A 23,913-nucleotide genomic window follows, 5' to 3' on the forward strand; every position below is an offset into this window, starting at 1 on the left:
GGAGGTACGACGACTGAGCAATTCAAATAGATCCAAAATGTGCAGAAAAACGTATATTGGATTGCTAATTTGAGAAGTGAAATTTCTTGATCAAATCACAAAGATAACAGAAACGCAGCTAGCAATTTTCATTAATTGTGAATTTGCAAAAAAATTGAAGAGAACAACACAAGAGCACCGTTAAATATGCTGGTAATAAAGAAGAAGCTTCCTTTTCCCTTGGTCCAATAAGTCCAATCAATATAGCCACTGGCCATTTGGTCCAGTGGTCATCACCATTAAAGGTGATGCTGGAGGTCAGGGGTTCAATTCCTGCCTCCTACAAATTTGCCACAATTTGTGGCGGTCTTAATTGACCTTCATCGATGGAGTCTGTACTCACATCGAACCCCCTCCCCTTCCCCTTAGACTAGGCTAGATTAGGTTATAGGACATCTATCGTTGCGACAAAAAAAAAAACAATAAGTCCAATCAATATAGAAGATGTTGACAGACCTCTTGATCAAAGCTACACCAAAGAGCTCAAAAAATTCAATCATCTTGTAATATTACAACATCAGGTTCATTGCTTCTCACTTCTTGATTCACTATTTTCACAAACTTCCTCTCAAACATGTCAACGTGCAATTGATGCAGGTTCCATAGTACTAATTATGAGAAGAGAAAAAAGAAGAACATAAAAGAAAAGTTCATAGGAGAGTTGGAGCAAGAGCTCTATCTATATCAAATATAATATATCTGGAGTCTGCTGTTGCTCTGCCAGGACAAGTACTGGGAAAACGTGTTACGCCAAAGCTCAATAATTTAGGTGAATGTAGTGTTGACTTTCTTTCTTGATAATTGTTTGCCACAGCAGAAGAAGAAAGCATCTCGCAACTATTTAACAGGCACCAGCCACCAGTAAAAAATACAGCGATAAAAAAGGAGTCTTGTCGGCAATATTTGATTATTCATGAGAAATCTGTAGATCTTGAACTAAGTTCATTCAGCATCAATTGTTACACTAGACAGAAATCTGATATCAGAGTGAAAAAGAAGACACCATAACGAAGATAGCCTCCAGTAGCAGCTTCACTAGTTTCCTTGATTCTACTTTAGATCATCTGGACTTGCTTAGGAAGACGTTTGGGCTCTGACAGGGTGTCGAAACCTGTGCAATAATAAAACCTGCTCAAACTAAAAGTAATCTCTGTAGATAGCGGTAAGCAGGGTCGAATCCACAGGGACTGGGAGTAATTGTTTCTTTTCAAATTCACAGTGACAAGGGGGGTGTTTTTATCTCACGGGTGACAATTTAAACAATTCAACTAAAATCTAAGAAACTACTAAAAATTAAATAACCAATTACTAAAATCAAATGAGTGATAATTAAGGATCTAACCAAGAAATAACGTCAGCAATGGTGCACCTAATTGATCATTGAAACAAAGGCAATTCCAATTATTTACTAATAAATAGGTTATAACTGCCAAACAAGCGATGACAGTCAACCCCTCCTTACTGTATCGGTGATCAAGGTACGCCCGTCAATCACTGCTCTAATTGAGAAATAATCTTAGGTACGCCCGTAGAATTTAATTCCCCAATTGCCTTACGTATTAGAGGAGCCCTATTCTAACCAAATAACGCACTACTAGGGTTATTTTAGATTAGCTCGCGTATTCCCCTGACACAAACCTAATCATGCCAATTGTCACTATTTTAGAGCAATTAAACAATTACGGATTTAATGCCCTAGTTGACAATAGATTACCCAATCAACTAATTATCTGGATCCAAGACAATCAATTAATTAAATAACCATAAGCATAGCAATCAAGAAATATGCGGATACCAATAAATAAAAAGAAAAGATTAAATTAAAACGATCTCACAATTTTTAGGCGAACCAAAGCCTCTGTTGTCCCTCGACTAGATTGAGAGAATTAGCTCATGTTCGATGTGAAAAACCCATAAGAAATTGTAAAGAGAGCCGCAGCCATAGTCCCTTGAAATTGGGGAAATTCAATTCGGTTCAATTACGAAAGAAAAGTAAGCTGCCGAAATACAACTGATTGCCTGCATACGAAGTAGGCAAAGTAACTCCTAAAGGCTAGAGGGAAGAAAAGTCAAAAAGGTAAGCTAAACTAAAGGTCCTGCCATACATACGAGAGGACTCCGGAGGAAGAAGAAGCTGAGACCCCCTGCGGCGCTCCAGCCCTCCAGTAAAATAGAAGTCTCTGCCCTGCTCTCTTCTTTTGAAATTACCAAAATGGGCAAAAGCCTTCCTTTGCCACTAATGCCCCTGGGATAAGCTCTGTTATTTGGACTCTTTTCTTGTTAAATTGGCACTTGTTATCATATTTTCGTTCGACATCTGAAATAAATGTAAATTACGAAAAGTGAGTAGAATCCAACAATTAATCCACATCAAGTCAGGTAATAGCGAAAATTAATAATAAAATAAATGGTAAAATTGCAACCTATCAGGCTCAAGGTGCATGGTCGATTCGGGAAGCTGGAGAGGGGGATAAGCCTATTGATACCGTTTGATCTGTATGTTACAAATTGCAGGAGGAACCAAGAAATGCATTGGGAACAAGATCTGGAGGACAAGGGTAATACTGATAGTTTGAGACTCAGTATTGTTTTGTTCAGGATTCAAGATCTGGTTAGGACGTTCATGCCCGGTCCTGAGTCTGCTGTTTTTACGTATATTCAGTCTGATGCATTAAATCTTAATGACATCGAAACTGAGCTCAACAGATTTGAGGAAAATATCAGGTTATTTTTTGAGACAGAAATCCGACCATCGTGCATCATCAGTTTGTTGCACCACTGCTCACTGGGAGATCCACAACTAGTTACAAATTTGATTGACTCCATTTCAAAGAATCTGGACTGGCTTACCAGCTTTTTTCACACATTTGACAATGCTCTGCCTTTTGTAATGATAACTCTTGAAGCGAAGATATTGTTCTTGAAGAGTTTCATTTGCTTTGCCACAGTGCAAGGCATTGAGGGTAAGGGATTGATCGATCTGTTGATCCACGCTGAAGTTGTGGCCATCAAAGCTGCACGCCTGGTTTCTATATGTTGGTTTAACAGAAACAGTGAACAAGTGTGCAATGAAATGGAATCTCAAATTTCTCAACTGATACGCAAGGAGATTGATCCCGTTCATCGCCAAGTGCGAGAAACTTATATCCATGTTCTGACAGTTTCAAAGTTATCAAGATCGTCACACACTTTAGTGCTGGAGAAGAATAAGCATCTATTGGCCAAATTTATTGATTGTCTCCTGTATAATGTTATGGAGCTACTAGAACATTTTCCCAGTTTCTCGGTTCTGGTGAAGGATCAAATGCTAATACTCCACGAGGGAGTAAGGTTCCTGAGTGTCCTCCTCGGGCAGCAGCAAGAGAAATTCGATGGGCTACATGATCAAATGAAGGATCTTATTCGATTTGTGGCCTGTGATGCAGGAATTGTGATTTTATCCCTTTCAACAACTGAAATGATAGAAGGTTTGACCAAGGAAACAGATCTTGCACTTTTTCATTTGGTCAAAGTGCTCAAGTTCATTATGGCAGAATTTGCACAGATTTATCCACCACCATCATTCAGCTTTCCTTGGACCAATGACTTGGGCTGCTTTGATTTCCTCCTAGAAAGTCTTCAAGATTTATCAAACTCTGAAGCTGATTCGGTTGATTTACCAAAGGATCATATCCACAAAGTGCAAGAGGATCTTATATTCTTAAGATCTTTCCTCGAGAATATTGTCGGGCAGTACAACCGGAACATAAAACTCCAAGCTCTTTGGAATCGTGGTATGGAGATGGCCTATAAGGCAAAGTTACTTGTCAACTCTATTGTATCTGGGAATAAATCTGAATGTTTGGATACCCTAGCCGGAGATATAGAGCTGATGAGGATTGAGGCCCATGGAATCTTTGCCAGCCACGGCAATGGCACTGACGCTCAGACAGTTACCAACAATTCAGCTCATACATCATCAAAACTCAGTAGCCCAGCATTGAATGAAGCTACGGTGGGGCTTCATGAAGCAGTGAGGACAATCACCTGTAGACTTACCAGGGGTTTAAAGCAGCTGGATATTATTTCAATTGTTGGGATGGCTGGACTTGGTAAGACAACATTAGCAAACACAGTTTACCACCATATGCAAAATTCAGTTTCTTCCCAATTTCATATTCATGCTTGGTGTATTGTTTCTCAAGCATATACCAAGCACAATTTGTTAGCTCAGATTTTGTGTAGTATTCATTATAGCAGTCCTGATAAATATCTTAACGAAGATGAAGATGATTTGGCTGTAGAGATAAGAAGGGTTTTGTTGAAAAATAGGTATCTCATAGTTTTGGATGACTTATGGGACATTGAGGCATGGAATTTGTTGAAAAGATCATTTCCAAATGATGCAAACGGAAGCAGGATTCTCTTAACCAGTAGAATTCACAGTTTGCCATTGCAATTAAAGCATGCTTGCGAACCTTACCATCTTCGCCAACTTACTGACAAAGAGAGTTGGGCATTGCTGCAAAATAAGCTATTTGGCGAAGAAGGTTGCTGTCCTCCAACACTAAATGAAGTTGGATTCCAAATTGCAAAAAATTGTAAGGGACTACCTCTCACAATTGTCCTTGTTGCTGGAATTCTTGCAACTACAGAGCAAGATTGCTGGAAAGAAGTTGCAGAAACTCTAAGTTCTAGCACAATTGTTGAGACTGAACAATGCAAGAGGACACTGGAATTGAGTTACAGCAATTTACCAAGTCATCTGAAACCATGCCTTCTTTACTTCGGTGCATTCCCGGAAGATGAAGACATCCCTATCCAAAAATTGATCTGGCTTTGGACCTCTGAAGGATTTCTGCAAAAGACTGAAGGAAAGAGCTTAGAGGATGTGGTGGATGAGTACTTGACGGATCTAGTCCAAAGAAGTTTAGTTATGGTCACCCGACAAAGATCTATAGGTGGTGCCAAAGCTTGCCGAATTCATGATTTGATACATGAGTTTTGTGTGGAAAAAGCCAAAGAAGAAAGTTTTCTACAGATTTCTCATGGGGAAAATGATCTTTTTACCCTGACTGGACCGCATAACCTTCATCGACTATGTATTTACAATGCCTGGCCGATGAAGCTTAAAAAGTCAAAGGTATTCTTTCCCAATTTACGTTCTTTGCTCTTCTTTGCTGAGTGGACACCGGTGGATTATTTTCCAATCGGGGTTCTGTTGTTCAAACTTCTTAGAGTTTTGGATTTGGAACTTTGGTTTTAAGTTGGGGAACTTTAGTTTTAAGTGTGCATTTCCGATGGAAGTAGTATTGCTCGTTCACTTGAGATACTTGGCGCTTTCACGCATTTTTTCCGTGCCATCTGAAATAGCTAACCTCTCAAGATTAGAAACTTTTTTGGTGACAGCAAGCGGTCGTAATGTTGGGCTGCCGACCACTATCTGGAACATTCAGACATTGAAGCATCTATGCGTTACAAGATCCCTGTATGGTTTTAGTTTTCCTGCTGACAGTCTTGCCGGCTCCCCGGATTTAAAACATTTAGAGACTTTAAGCCTTGCAATTGATTCCTCTCCTCAAAGCTTGCAGAAGATATTGACAAAGTTACCAAGCATCCGCAGGCTAAAATGCGCTCCATCTAGATATTCCAGAAACTGGATTCCCGCGCTGGATGGTCTGCGTCGACTAAAGTCACTTAAGGTGAATAATCTTGTCCCATTGGGGGTTAAATTCCCACTGTATTTGAAAAAGTTGACTCTCTCATGTACTCGTATGCCATGGACTGCAATTTCAACGATTGGAAAGCTATCAAGTCTTGAAGTGCTTAAATTACGGCATGAAGCCTTTGTAGGGGAAAAATGGGAAATGAAAGCAGGGGAGTTCCTTAACCTCCGATTCTTGGAATTGATAGAATTGGACCTCCGAAGTTGGACTGCCACTTCTGATAATTTTTCTCGTCTTGAGAAATTAGTTGTGCAAAAATGCAGGACGCTGGAAGAGGTCCCTTTTTGTTTAGGGGAATGTTCAAATCTTGAAATGATAGAGCTCAAATGGTGCCGTGAGACTGCTATGACTTCTGTAAAGCAAATTCAACAAGAACAGATGGATGCAGGAAATGACGGTCTAAGGATCGTTCTTGAAAATAATTCAGTAGCAAAGTAGAATTTATTCTTCAGGCCGATCACTTTTGGCAAATGGGAACCAATTCATGCCTCTTCTTGATTTTGTTTAAGAGTCATTAATTCAGATTGGGACTGTACTCCACAGTATTTGTATGTGATGAATCAGTTCAATGATGTAATTTTATATTCACATTTCTGGAAGCAATTTCTGGAGTTCTTCAATTCTTTGGCTTCAAGTTGGTGCAGCCATAACTTTGTGGTTGCAGTCATAAGAAAAATCATGCATTTGTGAAGTCAACATTTCTATCGTCAGTTATTTCTTACTCCCTCTGTCCTATTTTGATAATTCTAGTTTTTCTCACACAGTTTAAGGAAAAGTAATTAACTTTGTTGGAAAAATAATTTTAAATTATTATTTTTCTAAAATACCCTTACATTAAATAGAGTACAGCTTTATATTAATTATTCATAAAAACTTAAATTGATGGTTTATGGGAACTTGAATTGATGGTCAAGAAAAAATCAATCCTCATTTTACATTATTTCACATTAAATCTAAATGTATTAAATGGAGTGGGTTAATAATCTATATTAAATAAGGTAGTTTATACCAATAACAACCTACATTGAATAAGGGTATTTTAGAAAAATTAAAAGATAACTACATTCTCCAATTGGAGAGTGGACTAGAATTTGGAACAGATAAAAAAGGAAAAGAGGACTATCAAAGTGGGACGCAAAAAGTATTCTTTTTTGTTGAGTTTGTCTTTGTATCCCACATCGAAAGTTTACAAAGAAATATCTCCTCCTCAAATATAGTGGACTTAAATGAATTTCATTGTGCTAAAGGCACCAGCCCAAGTGCCGTGTACACCAGTTCAAGAGAGTTTTAGGAGGCCCATACCCTAGTCTAAGAGAGGAGTTTTGGTTAGACATCAAACCAAAAGAGCAAATTATGGGCCTTTGGACCGTTAAATATTTTGTGTTTTCAGTTTTAGGTGCCTTTTGGGCCTAAGAATTATTTCCTAGGATTTTGTGCTCTCTCTTTTGTACTTTCTTTATGTTATAGTAAATTTGTTATCCCTTCGCCCATGACGTAGGTCAATTGGATCAAACCACGTAAATTTCTATGTTTCTCTGTTTGATTTATTTGTTTTATTATTGTCATTATTGAATTGTTAAAAATCCTATTATTCTCGTTGGTAAATTTCCTGGGATCAGACCTAACTTTTTTCATTAAGAATTATTTGCTAAGATTTTGTGCTCTCTCTTTTGTACTCTCTTTCTGTTATAATAAATCTGTTACCTCTTCGCCTGTGGACATTGGTCAATTGGATCAAATCACGTAAATTCCTATGTTTCTCTGTTTGATTTATTTGTTTTATTATTGTCATTATTGAATTGTTAAGAACCCTATTATTCTCATTGATCAATTTCTTGGAATCAGACCTAACATTTTTCATTAAAGATTTATCAGTGTTCACAATCAATCATCCCAATTTCTTAAATCCTCTTCCATGCAGAGTTACACAAGCGTTTTTCCAAAATAAAGAACCATACACTAACTTTATTAATATGTAAAATTCTTTGTGATTAACACATGATACACTTGTTTTGCAACATATATGAAGCATAGACCCAAAAAAAAAATCCTAAAACCCAGATTTTGTTAATATACAATATTAACGTTTTATGTGTGATAAATTCTGTGATTTTGCATTTAACATCATAGTGTCCTTTAATTTTAAAATAGCCACTTTACTGGCTTGTGCTTCATGAGTTTGTGTAAAGTGTCAATGCTATTTATGTCGAAATTAATATTCAAAACTAAAAAAAATGTTAATCTTGTTGACACGATGAGAACCTTCATCATTTCATGATATTCCAGTATACTGTGCATACTCCGTGCAATTTGAGCTGCCTCGTTTGCTTTAGCAGCTTCCAGAAGAAAATGGGGACTGTCAGACGAAACAGGTCGACAAATTCAACATCTATGACATGTTTGTAACTATCCAAAGAACGCTGAGGCACGAGGGGGCTGCCAGTTGAAGATAACACTATGAGTCGGATAATCATTCTTCAAAATGGGTTACACGGTCAAGTTTTGCAACTTCAATTCTGAAGTCATGATAAAGTCCTTTCATGATTTCCTACTGTTTGTCAAAGTCCAAAGACAATTAAAGTACTGTTGTTGTACAAGCAAATCAAAATCGTGAATATCAAGTAGGTCCTGCTCATGTTACTGCAAATTCGGCTTGAAATGGAACTGACTTAATTGAATTTGCTTGGAATCACGCAGAGCTGCCCTGCTATCAGTTGCCAAAAATTGCAAGAAAGTTTGTAACTCTTCTGGCTTTTGCCTAATTTGGCTGCTTTTCTTATTCACGTCAGCACTGATATAATGGCAAGTGGTTTCTCGGTACAACAGATGAGTCTTCCTGAACTTTTGCTGGGGAGGCTTGTCATGCTGTTGCATACGAATTTGCCTGTACTGCATTCTCATAGCTTGGGAGGCATGAAAATCTTGATTTTTTTTTTTAATTGTTCATTTGGATTATATAAAGTCAACTTTTCAGCTTTTCCCTCGGGAATTAATGAAGCTTTGTCCTTGTCGATTGTTCAAATAAATATTTTGTGTATCAGTTTTTTCGTTAGACTGGGCTATTATCCACAAAATGTGACATCTAGATGTTGGTTGATAAAGAAGATGAATCAGAAAATGCTTCAGTTATCTGAGCTTGGAGATTTCGTTACCTCTCTAATGGTATATTAAGAAAAATCTTGGCTTCTTAGGTGTAATGATATGATAATATTAAGCATTCTCGAAGACCCGCCTATCCTGCTTCATGCCCGATCTATTAGTTGCAAGTACAGTTTCAGAATAAAATTGATGGTTTATCCCGCCATTGTGAAAAAAAAAGAAGCTAAATAAGGTTGTGGATCAAAGAGGGAAGAGAAGAAATTCCTTAACTTATCTGTTCCACATTTGCAATCTGATGGAACTAACCTAACGAATTTGTTAGCTGCTACAAAATGGACTTCGCAGAGCCTAAATTGCCAGAACTCTGTATACAGAGTGAGAAATTCCCAATAAAGTAATAGAGTGATTCCAACTAAATTAATAGAGTGGAATAAAAAAGTAACCGAAAGAATAAAAAATAATGGAGTGTAGCTGGCATTATTGAAGAAGAAAGAGGCTTGATAGGCTTAAATTATATTCAAAACAAAGAGAGAAAATGAGTCTTGCTGGCTGTATTTGACTACTATTTAATCATGAGAAAGCTGCAGATCTTGAACTAAGTTCATTCATCATCCTTTGCTACACCAGACAGAAATCTGATATCAGAGTAAAAAGAAGATACCATAATAATAGAGATGGCCTCCAGTAGCAGTGGTACTAGCTGCTTTGAGTCTGCTTTGACTTTTCTGGACGAGGGTTTGGAGGCTTGCAGAGATGAGACAGATTCTGATAGCATGAACCTGATGACTGATATCCGGAACCTCATGATGGAGGTAAGATTATTGAAAACCTTTGATCTGTATTTTAGCAATTGTATGGGAAGGGACCATGAAACTTTGTTGGAACATGATCAGAAGGACAACACTAATACCGAGTCTGAAAGTTTGAGACCTAGTAAAGTTTCATGCAGAATTCAAGAACTGGTTAATAGGAAGACGAAGCGTCTGGTTAGACGGTTTGAGTCTATTGTAACGCCAACTCTAAGAGACATCAAAAGGGAGCTCACTGGATACCACCAAAATATTAAGTTGCTTTTTGAGACAGATATCAAGGAATTGTCTATCAGCAAGTTCTTGGATGACTACTCCCTGGGGCAGCCTCCATTGGTTACGGATTTTATTGATTCCCTTTCAGAGAATCTGAGATGTTTTCTCCGTAGAAAGCAGGATTTTGGTAATACTTTGAATTATCTGATGGAAATTCTTGAAGAGAAGCTAATGTTCTTGAAGAGCTTCATTCCCTTTGCCACGTTGCAGGGTGTTGAGGGGCAGGAATTGAGGGATCTGTTGAATCACGTGGAAGACATGGGTATCAATGCTGCACGCCTGATTTCCATATGTTGGTTTAACCGAGAAGACAAGCAAGTGTGTGATGAAATGGTATCTAAAGTTTCTCAATTGCTATACAAGATTAATCCTGTTGATCCACAAGACCGAGCAACATACATTAATGTCCTGACCGCTTCAAAGTTATCAAAATCATCAGACACTTTGGCTCTGGAGAAGAATAAGCATATAGTGGCCGACTTCATTGATTGTCTCCTAGACAATCTTATGGAGCTACTTCAAATTGATACCAATTTTCTGGCTCTGGAGAGGAATCAATTGCTAAAACTCCAAGAGGGTGTAAGATTTTTGAATTTCCTTCTCAGGCAGCAGGGGAAGTTCAACGAGCTACATGATGAAATAAAGGGTCTTATTGGAGATGCAGTCTGTGATGCAGGAGTTGTCATTTTCTCCCTTTCTAAGAATCAACTGAAAGAAGGCTTTGCTGAGGAAACGGATCTTGAGCTTTCTCGTTTGCTGAAAAAGCTCAATTTTATTCTGACAGAAGTTGCACAAATTTATCCGCCACCATCATTTAGATTTCCTCGGACCAATGAGTTGGGCTCCATTGATTTACTCTTGCAAAATGTCGACGAACTGGCTACTTCTGAGGCTAGTTCAATTGCTTTCCCAAAGGATCAAATCCAAAGAGTTCAAGAAGATCTCCAATTCTTAAGATCTTTCCTGCAGGAAATAATGGAGCAGCGCAACCAGAATAAAGAACTCCAAGCTCTTTGGGATCGTGTTATGGAGGTGACATATAATGCAGAGTTAGTCATAGACTCTATTGTGATTGGGGATAAACCTGAATGTCTGGATAACATTGTCAGGGATATCAAGCTTATGAGAGCTGAGGCCCTGGAAGTACATGGCAGCATCAGGTATGACACTGAAGCTCAGAGTGCTGTCAAGAACTGTATTCACATGGAATCGCAACTCAGTTACCCTGCACCAAATGAAGTTCTAGTGGGCCTTGACGAAGAGGTAAAGATGATCATCAATAGACTTACCAGGGGTTCCAAGCATTTGAATATTGTTCCAATTGTTGGTATGGCTGGTCTTGGTAAGACAACATTTGCAAACAAAGTCTACTGTGATCCTTCAATTATAGGCTACTTTCATATTCGTGCTTGGTGTACTGTTTCTCAAGTTTACAGCAAGCACAATTTGTTAGCTATGATTTTGTGCAGTATTAATTGTAGGAGTCCAGACCATTATCTTGAGATGAATGAAGATGATTTGACTGTAATGCTCTACCAGAGTTTGAAGAGGAATAGGTATCTTATCATTTTAGACGATGTGTGGGACATTAAGGCATGGAATATGTTGGAAAGATCATTGCCAGATGATACCAACGGAAGCAGGATTCTCTTCACCAGCAGGTTTCAGAATTTGACTTCGCAATTTAGTGATTGCGAGCCTTTCCATCTCCGACAACTTACTGTTGAAGAGTGTTTTGTGTTGCTTCAGAGGAAGATATTTGGCAAAAAAGGTTGTCTTCCAGCACTAATAAAAGTTTTAACGCAAATAGCAAATAAATGCAAGGGGCTACCTTTCACAGTAGTCATTGTTGCTGGAATTCTTTCAAGTATTGAGCCAGATTGCTGGCAGGATTTTGCAAACAGTCTTAGTTCCAGCACTGTAATTGAGACCAATCTATTGGAGTTGGGTTACAGTTATTTACCCGATTATTTGAAACCATGCCTTCTTTACTTTGGCACATTTCCAGAGGATGAGAATATTCCTGTCCGAAGGTTGTTCTTGCTTTGGGTCTCTGAAGGATTCGTGCAAAAGACTGAAGGAAAGACCTTAGAGGATGTGGCTGATGACTACTTGAAGAATTTGGTTAATAGAAGTTTAGTTATTGTTACCCAACAGAGAACTATAGGTGGTGCCAAAGCTTGCCGAATTCATGATTTGGTACGTGAGTTTTGTGTAACAAAAGCCAAGGAAGAAAGTTTTCTTCATATCTTACATGGGTATAATGATCTTTGTACTTTTGCTGGACCCTGCAACCCCCATCGAGTATTCATTTATGATTCCACGATAGAGGGGCTTAAAGAGTCAAAGCTGTTTTTTCCCAATTTACGTTGTTTGCTCTTCCGTGCTAATGTCTTCATTACTAGCAATAGGATATCTACAGTGCTGTTTCATTGTTCACTCGGGGTTCTGATATTTAAGTTTCTTAGATTGTTGGACCTGGGGGAGTTTAGTCTTGGCAAAAGTTTTCCGATGGAAGTAGTGTTGCTTGTTCACTTGAGATACTTGGCCATTCGATCAGAACTGTTATCAATCCCAGATGCAATAGCCAACCTCTCAAGGTTAGAAACACTTCTGATTAGAGGGTCTCAAGATGTTCGGCTGCCAAACACCATCTGGACTATTAAGACATTGAGGCATTTATTTATAACAAGATCCAATGGTTATGGTTCCAGGTGTGGTTTTATTTTTCCCAACAATCTGGAAGGCTCCCCGGATTTAGAACATCTAGTTACTTTGACCCTGGCGATTGATCCCTCTTACCAAAGCTTGCAAAAGATACTGAAAAAGTTGCCAAGCATCCGAAGGCTAAGATGTGCAGGACTCAGATATCGTGGCAATGGGATTCTCATGCTGGACCATTTGAGTCAAGTAGAATCACTTAAGGTGCATCGATTTGATGGATATCACTTTCATTTCCCATCGAATTTGAGAAAGTTGACTCTCTCATTTACTTCTAAGCCGTGGAGTGAAATTTCAACAATTGGTAAGCTGACCAAGCTTGAAGTGCTCAAGTTAAACCGTGAATCCTTTGTGGGAAGGAAATGGGAAATGAAAGAAGGGGAGTTCCCTAAGCTCCGAATCTTGAAACTGTCAGAGTTGGACATCCGTTGGTGGACTGCAACATCTTCTGATCATTTTTCCTGTCTTGAGAAATTGGCTTTGCATGGTTGTAAGAAGCTGGAAGAGCTCCCTTCTTGTTTAGGGGAATCTGCGCCTCTTGTAATGATTGAGGTGAAAGGGTGCGAGTCTGCTGAAAGTTCTGTGAAGCAAATTGGAGAAGAACAGATGGAAAATGGAAATGAGGGTCTAAAGATTGATATTCGAAGTTATTGGTGATCCAGGTACGTTTTCTTAGTCCACATTTCACTATGGTGAGCTATTCATATCTCTTCTTGATCTGGGACAGAGTCCATGCAGAGTTGAGTACCACTCATTAGGTCAGAGATAATACTATAGTATCATGTGTATAAGTTGAATTAGTTCAATGATATAATTATTCATGTTTCTTGAACCAATTTAGGAGATTTCAATTCCTTGGCTTTGAACTCCTTGCAGCTATAACTTTGTGATTGCAATGGCACGACCAGTCATACATATATGAATTCAACAGTATCTATCATAATCTGTTTCTAAAATATTCTCCAAGTTCTCTATGCGTTTTGATGTTCAATAATGTTTAAAATCTGTCGTCCAAGTTTCTGAAATCTTCGTTAATGTTGCTACAGATATTGATATCATCCTTATAACCAGAGCACATGCATATATGCAAGGTACCCTCTTCTTTTCCTTTTTTTTTTTTATTTCATTCCTCAAAAGAATTAGCTGAATGATCCAACCCTTCCCCCCCCCCCCCCCCTCTCTCTCAAAACGCCAAGAACATGGTAAGCTCTTGCTTTGAAACTGTAACCTTGCAGAAGGAAATAATGCCATCTGTGAATCTGTTTCCAAAAATTTTAATTCACTTTTCAGCGAAAATGAATTAAATTCTTCTAGGAGTAGAGATTTGTGGAAACAATTTGAGGCTACCTCAAGTATTAAGTTAAAATTCCTTATTCATCCAGCCAACAGCTGTTTTCATGTTTGTAAAGGTAGTTATAGAGGAATCCTGTTCGGGCTATAATTAGAGTAGAAAAATTATATGAATCACAGAAGTTGTTAAATGAGCTAATGTTTGGTTTAGGAGTTAGGACTATCAGCCTTGCATAATGAAACTGATAGAAGAGCTAATGGATGAAAAATTTTGATAGAAGGTCCAATGAAGTTGACTTAAAGGTTGCGAGAAGACAACAAAGGTTAAATATGTTCAGGGGAGATGCCTTCTGGTGTTAATTGGTGCCTGTTCTTGTAATGTGATGAGGAACGATGGGAACTCTTACCCAATTTGGAAGTAACAAATTTGGTTGGATAGAGATTGTGTGCTGGCATAGTAGATTAATCTGTTACTAGAAATTCATTTGAACTGTTTAGTGAAGTTCTATTTACGTAGCGGAAGGAGATTCATGCCATGTAAATTAAGTAAATAAGTATACAGCTAAATGTTGGTTGAGAACGTTGTGAAGGAGTTGCATGTGAAGGTATAAGGACATTTTGGAAAGTCATGTAGAGTTGTACAAGCACTCCCTAAGGAAAAGCTGTTACCATAACAGATATTCTGAAAAAATATGCCAATTCTAATTCAGTGCATGGAACTGAAATCAATGTCAAAGTGAAGGGGCAGAGCAGTATTGAGCATTTGGATTGCAAAAGAAAGCAGTTACTGGATATGTTTGTGCAAGTTAAATCTGCATCAGAGAGAGGAAAGGCCCAGAAAAGGGAAAGAAAATAAAGAATAGACATAAATTCATGTGGATTGTGAATAGAGAGGCTGGGCAATAATGAGAATATCTTAATTTTGCTCAAGGATAGGCTAGATAGATGTTGCATTGATTGCTGACCCTCCCATCTCCTGATGGTGATGACTCTGGTTTGCATTTTCAAGCGATAAAAGACAAGCACTGTATGTATTCAGACAAGTTGAGATCCTTCTGAAGCTGTTCCCGCTAATTGAAACGATCATTTGGTTCCAACGTTTCAGAGGAGGCCATTAAAAGCGTCATTTCAAGCTTTACTGCACTTGCATGTTTTCATTTAATCTAGCTTGTGCATGAAGTCGCAAGATCCATGCAGATACAGGCTACTGGCCTGTCTTTCTATATTTTTGATAGATTCACTTGTTTTAACAGCTGTTGAAACTTTATACTAAGGTTACTCTGGTATCTCTTATCTGTTACAAGTTTCACTTTCTTTTTCTTTTTTTTCTGCTGATAGACATTTGAAAAGAGGAAGGAAAAGCAAATTTGGCACATCACAGGTGGACATACTGGAGAACAAGGCAATAAGCAGCAATTCTGAATCTGGAACCTCTAAGACACACCAAAACTATGATTCACTTTCCCTACTTTAGGATTTCTTTGAAGCAAATTATCGCCAGTTTTAATTACATAGAAGTGTCTGACTTTAAACATGCCTTGATTTATGTTGTTGGCATTCATTCTATCTCCTGATTTTCTTTCTTTCTTCTATCCTCTTGCTGTTCTGACGACAATCAGCTGAAACAGCCCCTTGTATCTTCTGTCTAAGATAACCACATGCATGTCCAGCCTTTCATTGAACTCCAATTGTGCTCTTGGATAGTTTGTACAAGAAATTATTACTAGGAGAATATTAGGTAGGCCAGTGTGTGTAAATGTCTTCAAATTGAGCTTGAAATTGCAGAGGTCACATTTGCTCTTTCTTGAAAAAATTTGAGTACAGAGTTCTCCTACTATTGACTGTAGATATATTCAAAAAAAAAAAAAAAAAAACCACAAAAACAAGAACTGACTATTGAGGTCTTTCCTTGTGTTGGAATGTGTCATCTGATATTCAGTACCTGCAGCTCAGCTATATTATCCAGCAAGTAAGATTCATGAATGAAAATTGATGGCAAAATTTTCATGAATGACGCTTATTGTCCTTCACCAATTCAGAAGATAAAGAAGGAGCATCACAATGTCCTGTATGAATATAATGAATTGATGTGTCAAGTCACTCGATTTTAAACTGAACTTTAGCGTGAAGTGATAGGCTTCGTGGTTATAGAGGCTGCTAAACTGCAATTCTGACATTTTTGACAGTTTCATCTTTTTTTTTTTTAAGTAGTTTTTCAAACCTTTAAGCTTCTTTTCCTTAGTTGAGTACTTCATTTCTTGCCACTTTCTGGGCTTAAACCAAAAGGGACCACAATGTGAAGTGAACTTTATTTGAGCAGTCTAGCTATAACTTGGAATATGCATACATAAATAAATAAATAAATAAACATATATATATATATATATATATATATTGCAGAGTTGTGATTAGGTCACAAAAAGCTAAGGCACACAAAACTCGGCATTTTCTGGTGTTGAAGGACAAACGTAGTATTTCTTTTCAACATAGCCGCAGTTCAGATGAGAATTGGAGAATGCGATTGAGATTTCATTGCATTGATGTTTGCTAGAAACAGTCCTAATTACCATATGAAAATATTAAGTTTTGAAGATTGATTTTATCTCCATTGAAGACTGGTCTGCGGTTCATGCAGAAAATTTTGAGATAGGTAATTTCAATATTATACTTTTGATGATTGTCTTTTATTTTTTCCAAATCATTATAAGTTATTGTTGTATACGTTTTGTATATTAAAGTCATTGCAAATGTAGGTCCTTTTATTTGGATTTAGTTTCAAACCGTTTTTCGGATGTTGAATTAGAATACTCCAATAACAATATCCATATCAATCCAGATGCATTTAAATTTCATTTAATTAAGAAGCACAATAAAAATTGAATTAGTTCTTTTTTCCTACTCAGATTAATAAACTCATGAAATATCTCAATTTATACATTTTTTAAATGAATTTACCTAGACCAATACACGATTTTCTTTCAGTCTTTCTGGAGTTAGGCCTAATCTTAGGAGGTCTAGGAGTTTGAGGATTTAGTGATTTACTTTGTCTTTCCTAAAATGCCCTTATTAGTAACATTAATGACTTTCTTCTATTTTCCAACATAAATGTAGTTCTAAATATTATTGGGACTTTTTATGTACTACCAACCTTTTAAATTTTCTTTTAGAAGTAGAATTCCTTGTGGAATAGAGATTGATTTGGAAAGGTTATAAGTTATAGGATAATTTATTTGAAAAAGTTTTCATAAAAATTTAATGACTAGGCATTAGTTAGGCCATATTCTTAAAAATCTTGACTAATTTCGTAAATATCATCCTTCTTAAACTTTTATAAATTCAATGTTTCATTATATTACATTACGTTAAATAAGTTGCAAATTACTATATCAGTGATACACATCGAGTATATAAGATAGCCATGCAAAGAACGTAGACATGCTAAGACAGCCATACACATCGAGCATTTGGCTTGAGAAACACCATAAATTATGTTTCAATCTAATTTCACACCAACTATTGGTAAACCCAATCATATATACTTGTCTATCGTTGAACAAATACTTCATAAAATTATAAGTATGAAATATAAAATATGTTTCTATTATCCACAACATCATGGGCCACTAGCTATTAGTGCAAACCAATAGCTTTTATTCAGTAATAGTTACGCTTTGCCCAATCATTGAAGATAATCCGTGCATTTTCGCTGCAGCTGCTGGCACAGAGATTAGCTGATGCTTATTTTCCAGACACGATCAGTGCTTATCTGAGAAAAGAAGTTCATGACATGGTGGGCCTTCTACCGCCTCCATGATGAAATAAACACTGTCACTGGGTGTGATGCACCATGCAGTATGAATAACTGCAGCTGTTGACGCGAGGAGTACCTTCCATGATTTCATGATGTTCAAGTGCATTCTGCATACTTGGTGCATTTTGAGCTGCCTCTTTTGCTTAGCAGCTTCCATGGGGATATGGGGACTGTCAAACATGTTTGTTGCCACCCAAAGAACGCTGAGGGGGCTGCCAGGTGGATACAAAAATCTGTGTCAAGAAGAACATAGACAAGCAATGAATGGGATAATCACTCTTAAACATGTATTTCACAATCAGGTTTGCAATTTCAATTCTGAAACCATGACAGACTTTGTCAGGAATTCCTGCAGTTTATTAAGTCCAAAGCCCATTAAAGCACTATTGTCGTACTTCAAGTAGGTACGGCTTATATTACTTGAAATTCAGCTTGAAATGGAAGTCATCTTACTTCACCTTGACTGGAATCATGCAGAGCTGCCCTGCTGTTAGTTGCCAAAAGTGGCCAAGAAAGTTTGGAACTCCTCTGGGCCTTGATTGCCTTCCTATTCATGGCTGCCTTAATACTATTTGATAAGTGGTTTCTTTGAAATGTCCCACAAGATGAAATGAAGTTAAATATGGAGATGTTAAAGTAACTTCTAGGACATGTTAAATTGACCCATACTCAAAAATCTTACAAGTATTATAGAATCCGGGGCATTTTCTTGCGATCTTGAAATGGTTAAGAAGATTGAAAAATTGGCACTAGATTACTATTGTTTCTGACCCAATAATTGTCAAGATGAGTCAGCTGAAGTAGTAGAGAAAAAAAAAAGTTTTCGAAGCCCATCTTCAATATCTTTTTCATAGTGTAGACACCAAATTTTTAAATAATTTGTATGTTGCATCTAATTCATGATTTTGTTTTAGATTATCTGCATTTTAGTTGTTACCTTTTTATTTGTCTTTTATTTGCTAATTATTTGTCATATTAATTTTGTTCACGTTTTAGTTTTAGTTTTAGTTTTAAGTTTTAACGTAAAATTTGTAAAAAAAAAAAAAAGAAGAGGAAAATGAAAAAATGATAAAAAAAATGAAAGAAAAGATCGAAAATGGTAATTTTGTTATTTTTAGTTTGTTTATTTCGATGTGTTTGTAATTAAAATTGTGGTTTTTATTATTATTTAGTTTTACTATTATTTTTGTTAAATAATTAAAAGAAAAAAAACAAAGAAAACAAAAAAAGAAAAAAAAAGAAGAAAAAAAATCAAAAAATCACAATTCCATTTCTGCCGGATGATCTTCTCCTCTTAAAGACTCCACCTCTCTCAACTGCGAACCATTCCCTATCCACTATCACACCTAAAAAAACAACAACAACACTTCACTTCCATTTTTCCTGCCTTGTTATCATCGACAAGGAGGGAGAGAGAGCTGTACTCTGCAAGCCGAGAGGAAAGAAAAGAAAGGAAGCCGCGCGAGCTGCAACCTTTATGTTCTGTCCGAGCAAGTTAAGTGAGAGAGATAGAGAGAGATCGAGCGACGGCTGCGCAGGAGAAAGGCTGAAAAGAGAGAGAGCTACGGGGGCAGGGTTTGAACAGAAAACTAAAAAAACAGGGAGAGCTACGGAGGCTGGGAACTGAAAAGAAATCAGAAAAGAAGGAAAAACTGAGGAAATCAGAAGAAAAATGGGAAAGGTTTCGGCTGAATGCAAAAACGGAGGAGGAAAGGAGCAGGGAAAACTGGGGAAAGCGTAAGAGAGCTACGGCCAAGGAAAAAGGAAACGGAGAGGAACCAGGCGGCAGGCTAGGCGACGGGCAAAACGAAAGCTAGAGGGAGAAGAGCAGAGGAGCGGCTGGAAAAGGTTGGAGCTTGCCGGAATCTACTGCCATCACCGACGAACTGTCATCGAGAGGATAAGGTAAGCTATTCCTTTCCTTCAAATTTCATGCTCAGACTCTTAAAACTCAAAGCAGATTTGTTTACCACAATTTTCCAGCGATTATTCGCAATTTTTGGACATGCCTGTCTTATATATTGATTGAATTGAATTTCCTTGGTTTGCTGACAATTTTGGGGCTGATTACAACCCCAATTGAGCGAAAATTTGTTGAACTTTTTAATGCCCTCAATCTGCTCGATGAAATGTCTAGCCGAAAATTCTTGTTAAAAATGGTTTTGTGGCATTTTTTTTTACGTATGAAGAAATCAGATAAGTCAGTGAGTTGGGCTTGTTGTGACAATTCTTTTGTTTTCCCTTTGGGCTTGCTGAAGTATTGTTTTCTGATGTCAATAAGATTGCCTCATGTCGCCTCTGTCATATATGATCTCTTTTAGAGGCCTGGTTCATCGATTTGGTACTTTAGTCAATGTTTGCTTCTGATTTTAGACGAGTAAATTGTTTCGGCTGTGGATTCGAAAGGCAGCTACTGGAACTCTGGTTTTGGTATTATGATTTTGTGTGTTTGGTCCTAAGTAATTCGGTTTGAGCCTTGGGGCATTAGTTGATGTATTTACATGCTCTATTGAGGTTTATAAATTCTATCACATGCATGCTGAAATGGTAGAAAGGAAACTGCCGCATGATTTGTTAGTCATATTGGGTTAAAATTCATAATTGCTCCAAATACTTGATTTTCTTGCCGTGTGATCAGGATAGCTGGTATAAAATTACTATAGGCTATGAAGAGTTGGTTTGCAAAGTGGCCTAAGGCAGATTTCACAAATCTTTTACCATGTTGCAAAAAAAATGAGTTTTCTGTGATTTCGTAATTTCCATTTTTCGTGTTGATCGTTCATTGATTTTAGAATTAGTGTGCCTTGCGTGTTTGATTGGACTGAATTTCTTTGGTTTTTGACAAATTTCTGGGTTAGTTATGCTTCAATTTGAGCAGAAATCTGGTAAGATTTTGATGCCTACAACCTGTTAGATGAAATGCCCAACTGAGTGTTCTAATTAAAAGATAACTGGTCTGCATTTTCGCGTGTGAAGGAACTGGATAAGTGAGCAAGTTCAATTTTTGCGTTTGAGAAAATTCTGATGAATCGGTGTTTTGCATCTTCTGTTCTTCTTGTTTTCTTATCGGGATACTCTCTGTTGGGATTAATAATAATAGACAGCCATGCTTGAATTATGATAAAGTTGAGGATTTGGAATTCACATGAGTTTGGGTGGACATATCACTACATACTCATTTTCATTACTTTGCATGATCACCATTTTCGGCTTGTAGCTGGAAAATTGCAGAATGTTGTTTTGATGTTCACATGCCCTTTTGTCTGATTTTTTTTTGGGTTTAAATTTAGAGGTTGCATGTTGCAAAGTAAAGGTTTAGGAAGTAGCTTTGTTTGTTCAATTTCAAACTAGATTTGATTGTGTTTGTGAGTTGGGTTTGTGAATTGCGAGTTGCAGAAGTTTTTGTCTAAATGAGGAAGAAACCTGCTCTTCGAAAGCTTGCTTGGGTTCTCCAAAAGATTTGCAATTTAACCCCTCAATTTCTATCTAATTGCATTGTGACCCAAAAACTAAAAAATATCAAGTTGTTTTGGCCCTTCTAAGTTTCAGTTTGCCTTTTATATTTTCAGTGAGTTGTTCTGAGATTATGATATGATTAGGTATGTTTTTTTAGTTATCTTATTATTCTGATGGGTTTAACAAAAATTAGTTGGAAATTGGATTAGGTTTATTTTGATTGGGTCTTGATGGTGATTTGTTTGTTTGGATTGGGTTTTGTTTTGTTTATCTCCTGGGTTAGTGATTTGGGCTAGAGATTTGAAGCCATGCATTTTGTTGGCTTTTACTTGATAAAAAATGGGCTAGCCCACTCGTTTTTCCTTGAACTTCAGATTGGGCCAAGTGGTCTTGGCCCAAGAAGTGAATAAAATGGCCCCAGTGGCCTGATCCATTAAGAAACCAGAAAATGCATTTTGCACATCAGTCCCTGAATTTCCCTTTGACTGTACTGTGGCCCTGGATATTTTCAACTTCTTTCGATTATGTCCCTAACTTAATTGCAAATAGGTCCCTAAACTTTATTTTTCTTTGATTTTGACCTCAAAACTTTGTTAATTTTTGCAATCAAGGCCTTTCTTCTTTTGGCTTTTTAAGTGTGAGTTGTCTACATGATTTAATTGATTCAATTTCATGTTTATCTTTATCTTTTGTGATCATTTGTTAAATAAAGCGATGCCTTGATTCGTTTATTATTTTGGAGGGTAAATAAGTAATTTCACTACGTTAGAGCTTCATTCCAAGGGGGCGGTATAATCTCTTTTATCTTTTTGTTTCTCCTATGTGATCCAATGTGCTAAGTGAATTACATGTCTACTTTGCTTTCCTAGTTTTTCTTTAATTCCTTTTACTCATGTCATTTACTTTTTGTTTTCATTAAGTTATTCTTTTAATGGGGTATGTGTACACCTCTTGGCTTGTAATAGATAGGGCTTTGGCGAGCAATTTGGTCCATTTTCCCTTTCCCCCTTTTGTTTTAGTTAGTGAATGTAATAGATAGGGCTTGGAGGAGCATTCAATGAAGACCTATCGAAGACGTGTGCCTAGCTAGCAAATGTAATAGTTAGGGGTTTAATTGTCTTATGTGTCTTGCATGCTTAGTTGCTACGTGTTAATTTGCTTTGTTAGGACCTTGCATCTAGTCGAGCATGCTAAGTGTTATGTGCTATGTGTTTATGAGTGTTTGGCATGTCTACTCGCTTTTTATAGCCTGAATGAATGTGATGAATGAATGTACGTTTCCACTAGTCCAACGCTAGTCGGAATTCATAGAATGGGCTAGTCCAACGCTAGACCCTTAGGGATTTCCCCTCGTTAGTACATGTTTGCATGTTCACTACATTTCATGCATTTTTCTTAGTTTTATCATTTTGCATGCCCCTCGAACCCCTTTTCCCTCCATTTTAGGATTTTTGCACTTCATACTAGTTATAGGGTTCATTTGCTTGAAAGTCCCCTTAAATATGGGATATAGACGAGTGTGGCTTTTTCTAAAGCCTTAGCACGCTTGTATCCTCTCTATAAAAGGGCAAATTGAGTCACGATTTAGGTCTCCCCGTACCCAATATGCATGAATTCCCTAGGCTCATGCATTCTCAATCCACTCTATCATTACACTTTCACTTTTGTCTCATTTGAACACATGCACCCTTTTATCACTTTCACTTGCACACGAACATTTTTTTTATCTTCACTTGCACACGAACACTCTTATCTACACTCGCACACGAGTACTTTCACCCTCGTTTGCACACCGATATTTTCGCACTTTTCTTTAAGTTGCATACATGCATTTTTGCCCACTTGCACTTGGAGTATATATATATTTGCATTCAAAGACATTTGCACACCTCCACTTGTATCGTATTTTTATCAATCTTCTCACTTCACACAAACTCACACTTTCACATGGCATGCATTTCACTCATTTTTCACGTCATTTAGGTTTAGGTGTGACCTCTCCAAAAGGGTCATTATTGGGCTTCACAATTAATGTGATTGGCACCACTCAACCTTTGAAGAGAAATTTCCCCCAATCCCCCTAGGTCTAGGTTTTTGCATTCATATAGACATATCCAATACGCGATACATACCTTGGGTAGAAAAATTAGGAAAAATTGGTTAAGTCGCGCAACTAGCCTTGGCTAGGTCAAAGGGGTGCCTTGGATTCTATCCTTGCCTTCCCCTTTGTCAAACGTGACCCCCGAACCTTTTTCTTTGGCTTACGTGGACTAGGAGTCGTTTTAAAAAGGGTTTTACTACTTTGTCTTTAAAAAACACTTTTTGGGTGACTTGGTACACCCCAAATCTATACCAAGTGGCGACTCCGTTTTCATATTTAAAAAACCCTTTTTAAAATTTCATTTGGCCAAATCGTCGCTTTCCAAAGTCCCATGGCCTTTTTACTTTTCATTTTGCACACGTTCACACCACACTTCACACATCACAATCCACACATTTTCATTCGAAAAGTGGGGCGCGACAGTTGGCGACTCCACTGGGGACTTCCTAAGTGGGTCCAAGCATTTGACTTAGCCATTCGTTTCCTTTTCTACCCTTTTTATGCATTGCACTTGGATATTAGGCTTGCATTTTTCATTTTTAGGACCTTTTGTCTTATGTACGTAATCAAACCAATCCCTCGACTCATGAATGTATGTTTGAATGA

General features: G+C 37.4%; 2 protein-coding genes across 2 annotated transcripts; both read left to right on the forward strand.

The window, feature by feature from the left end:
* The first annotated feature begins 2,446 nt into the window (after window positions 1–2,446).
* Window positions 2,447–5,284, forward strand: LOC113759146 (putative late blight resistance protein homolog R1B-17). The gene has a single exon (XM_027301715.1). It carries the CDS (start codon window positions 2,447–2,449, stop codon window positions 5,282–5,284), a length of 2,838 nt encoding a protein of 945 aa, XP_027157516.1.
* A 4,233-nt stretch (window positions 5,285–9,517) lies between these two features.
* LOC113759147 (putative late blight resistance protein homolog R1A-3) lies at window positions 9,518–13,306 on the forward strand. Its single transcript, XM_027301716.1, has one exon. The coding sequence runs from the start codon at window positions 9,518–9,520 to the stop codon at window positions 13,304–13,306; it is 3,789 nt and encodes a 1,262-aa protein (XP_027157517.1).
* Window positions 13,307–23,913: the final 10,607 nt, after the last annotated feature.

The sequence above is a fragment of the Coffea eugenioides genome, unplaced genomic scaffold, assembly GCF_003713205.1.
Source record: "Coffea eugenioides isolate CCC68of unplaced genomic scaffold, Ceug_1.0 ScVebR1_946;HRSCAF=1711, whole genome shotgun sequence".
Lineage (NCBI taxonomy): Eukaryota > Viridiplantae > Streptophyta > Magnoliopsida > Gentianales > Rubiaceae > Coffea > Coffea eugenioides.

Bases quoted from the DNA above. Each gene is read 5' to 3' on its own strand.
- LOC113759147 (XM_027301716.1), top strand. From the start codon at position 9,518: ATGGCCTCCAGTAGCAGTGGTACTAGCTGCTTTGAGTCTGCTTTGACT.
- LOC113759146 (XM_027301715.1), top strand. From the start codon at position 2,447: ATGGTAAAATTGCAACCTATCAGGCTCAAGGTGCATGGTCGATTCGGG.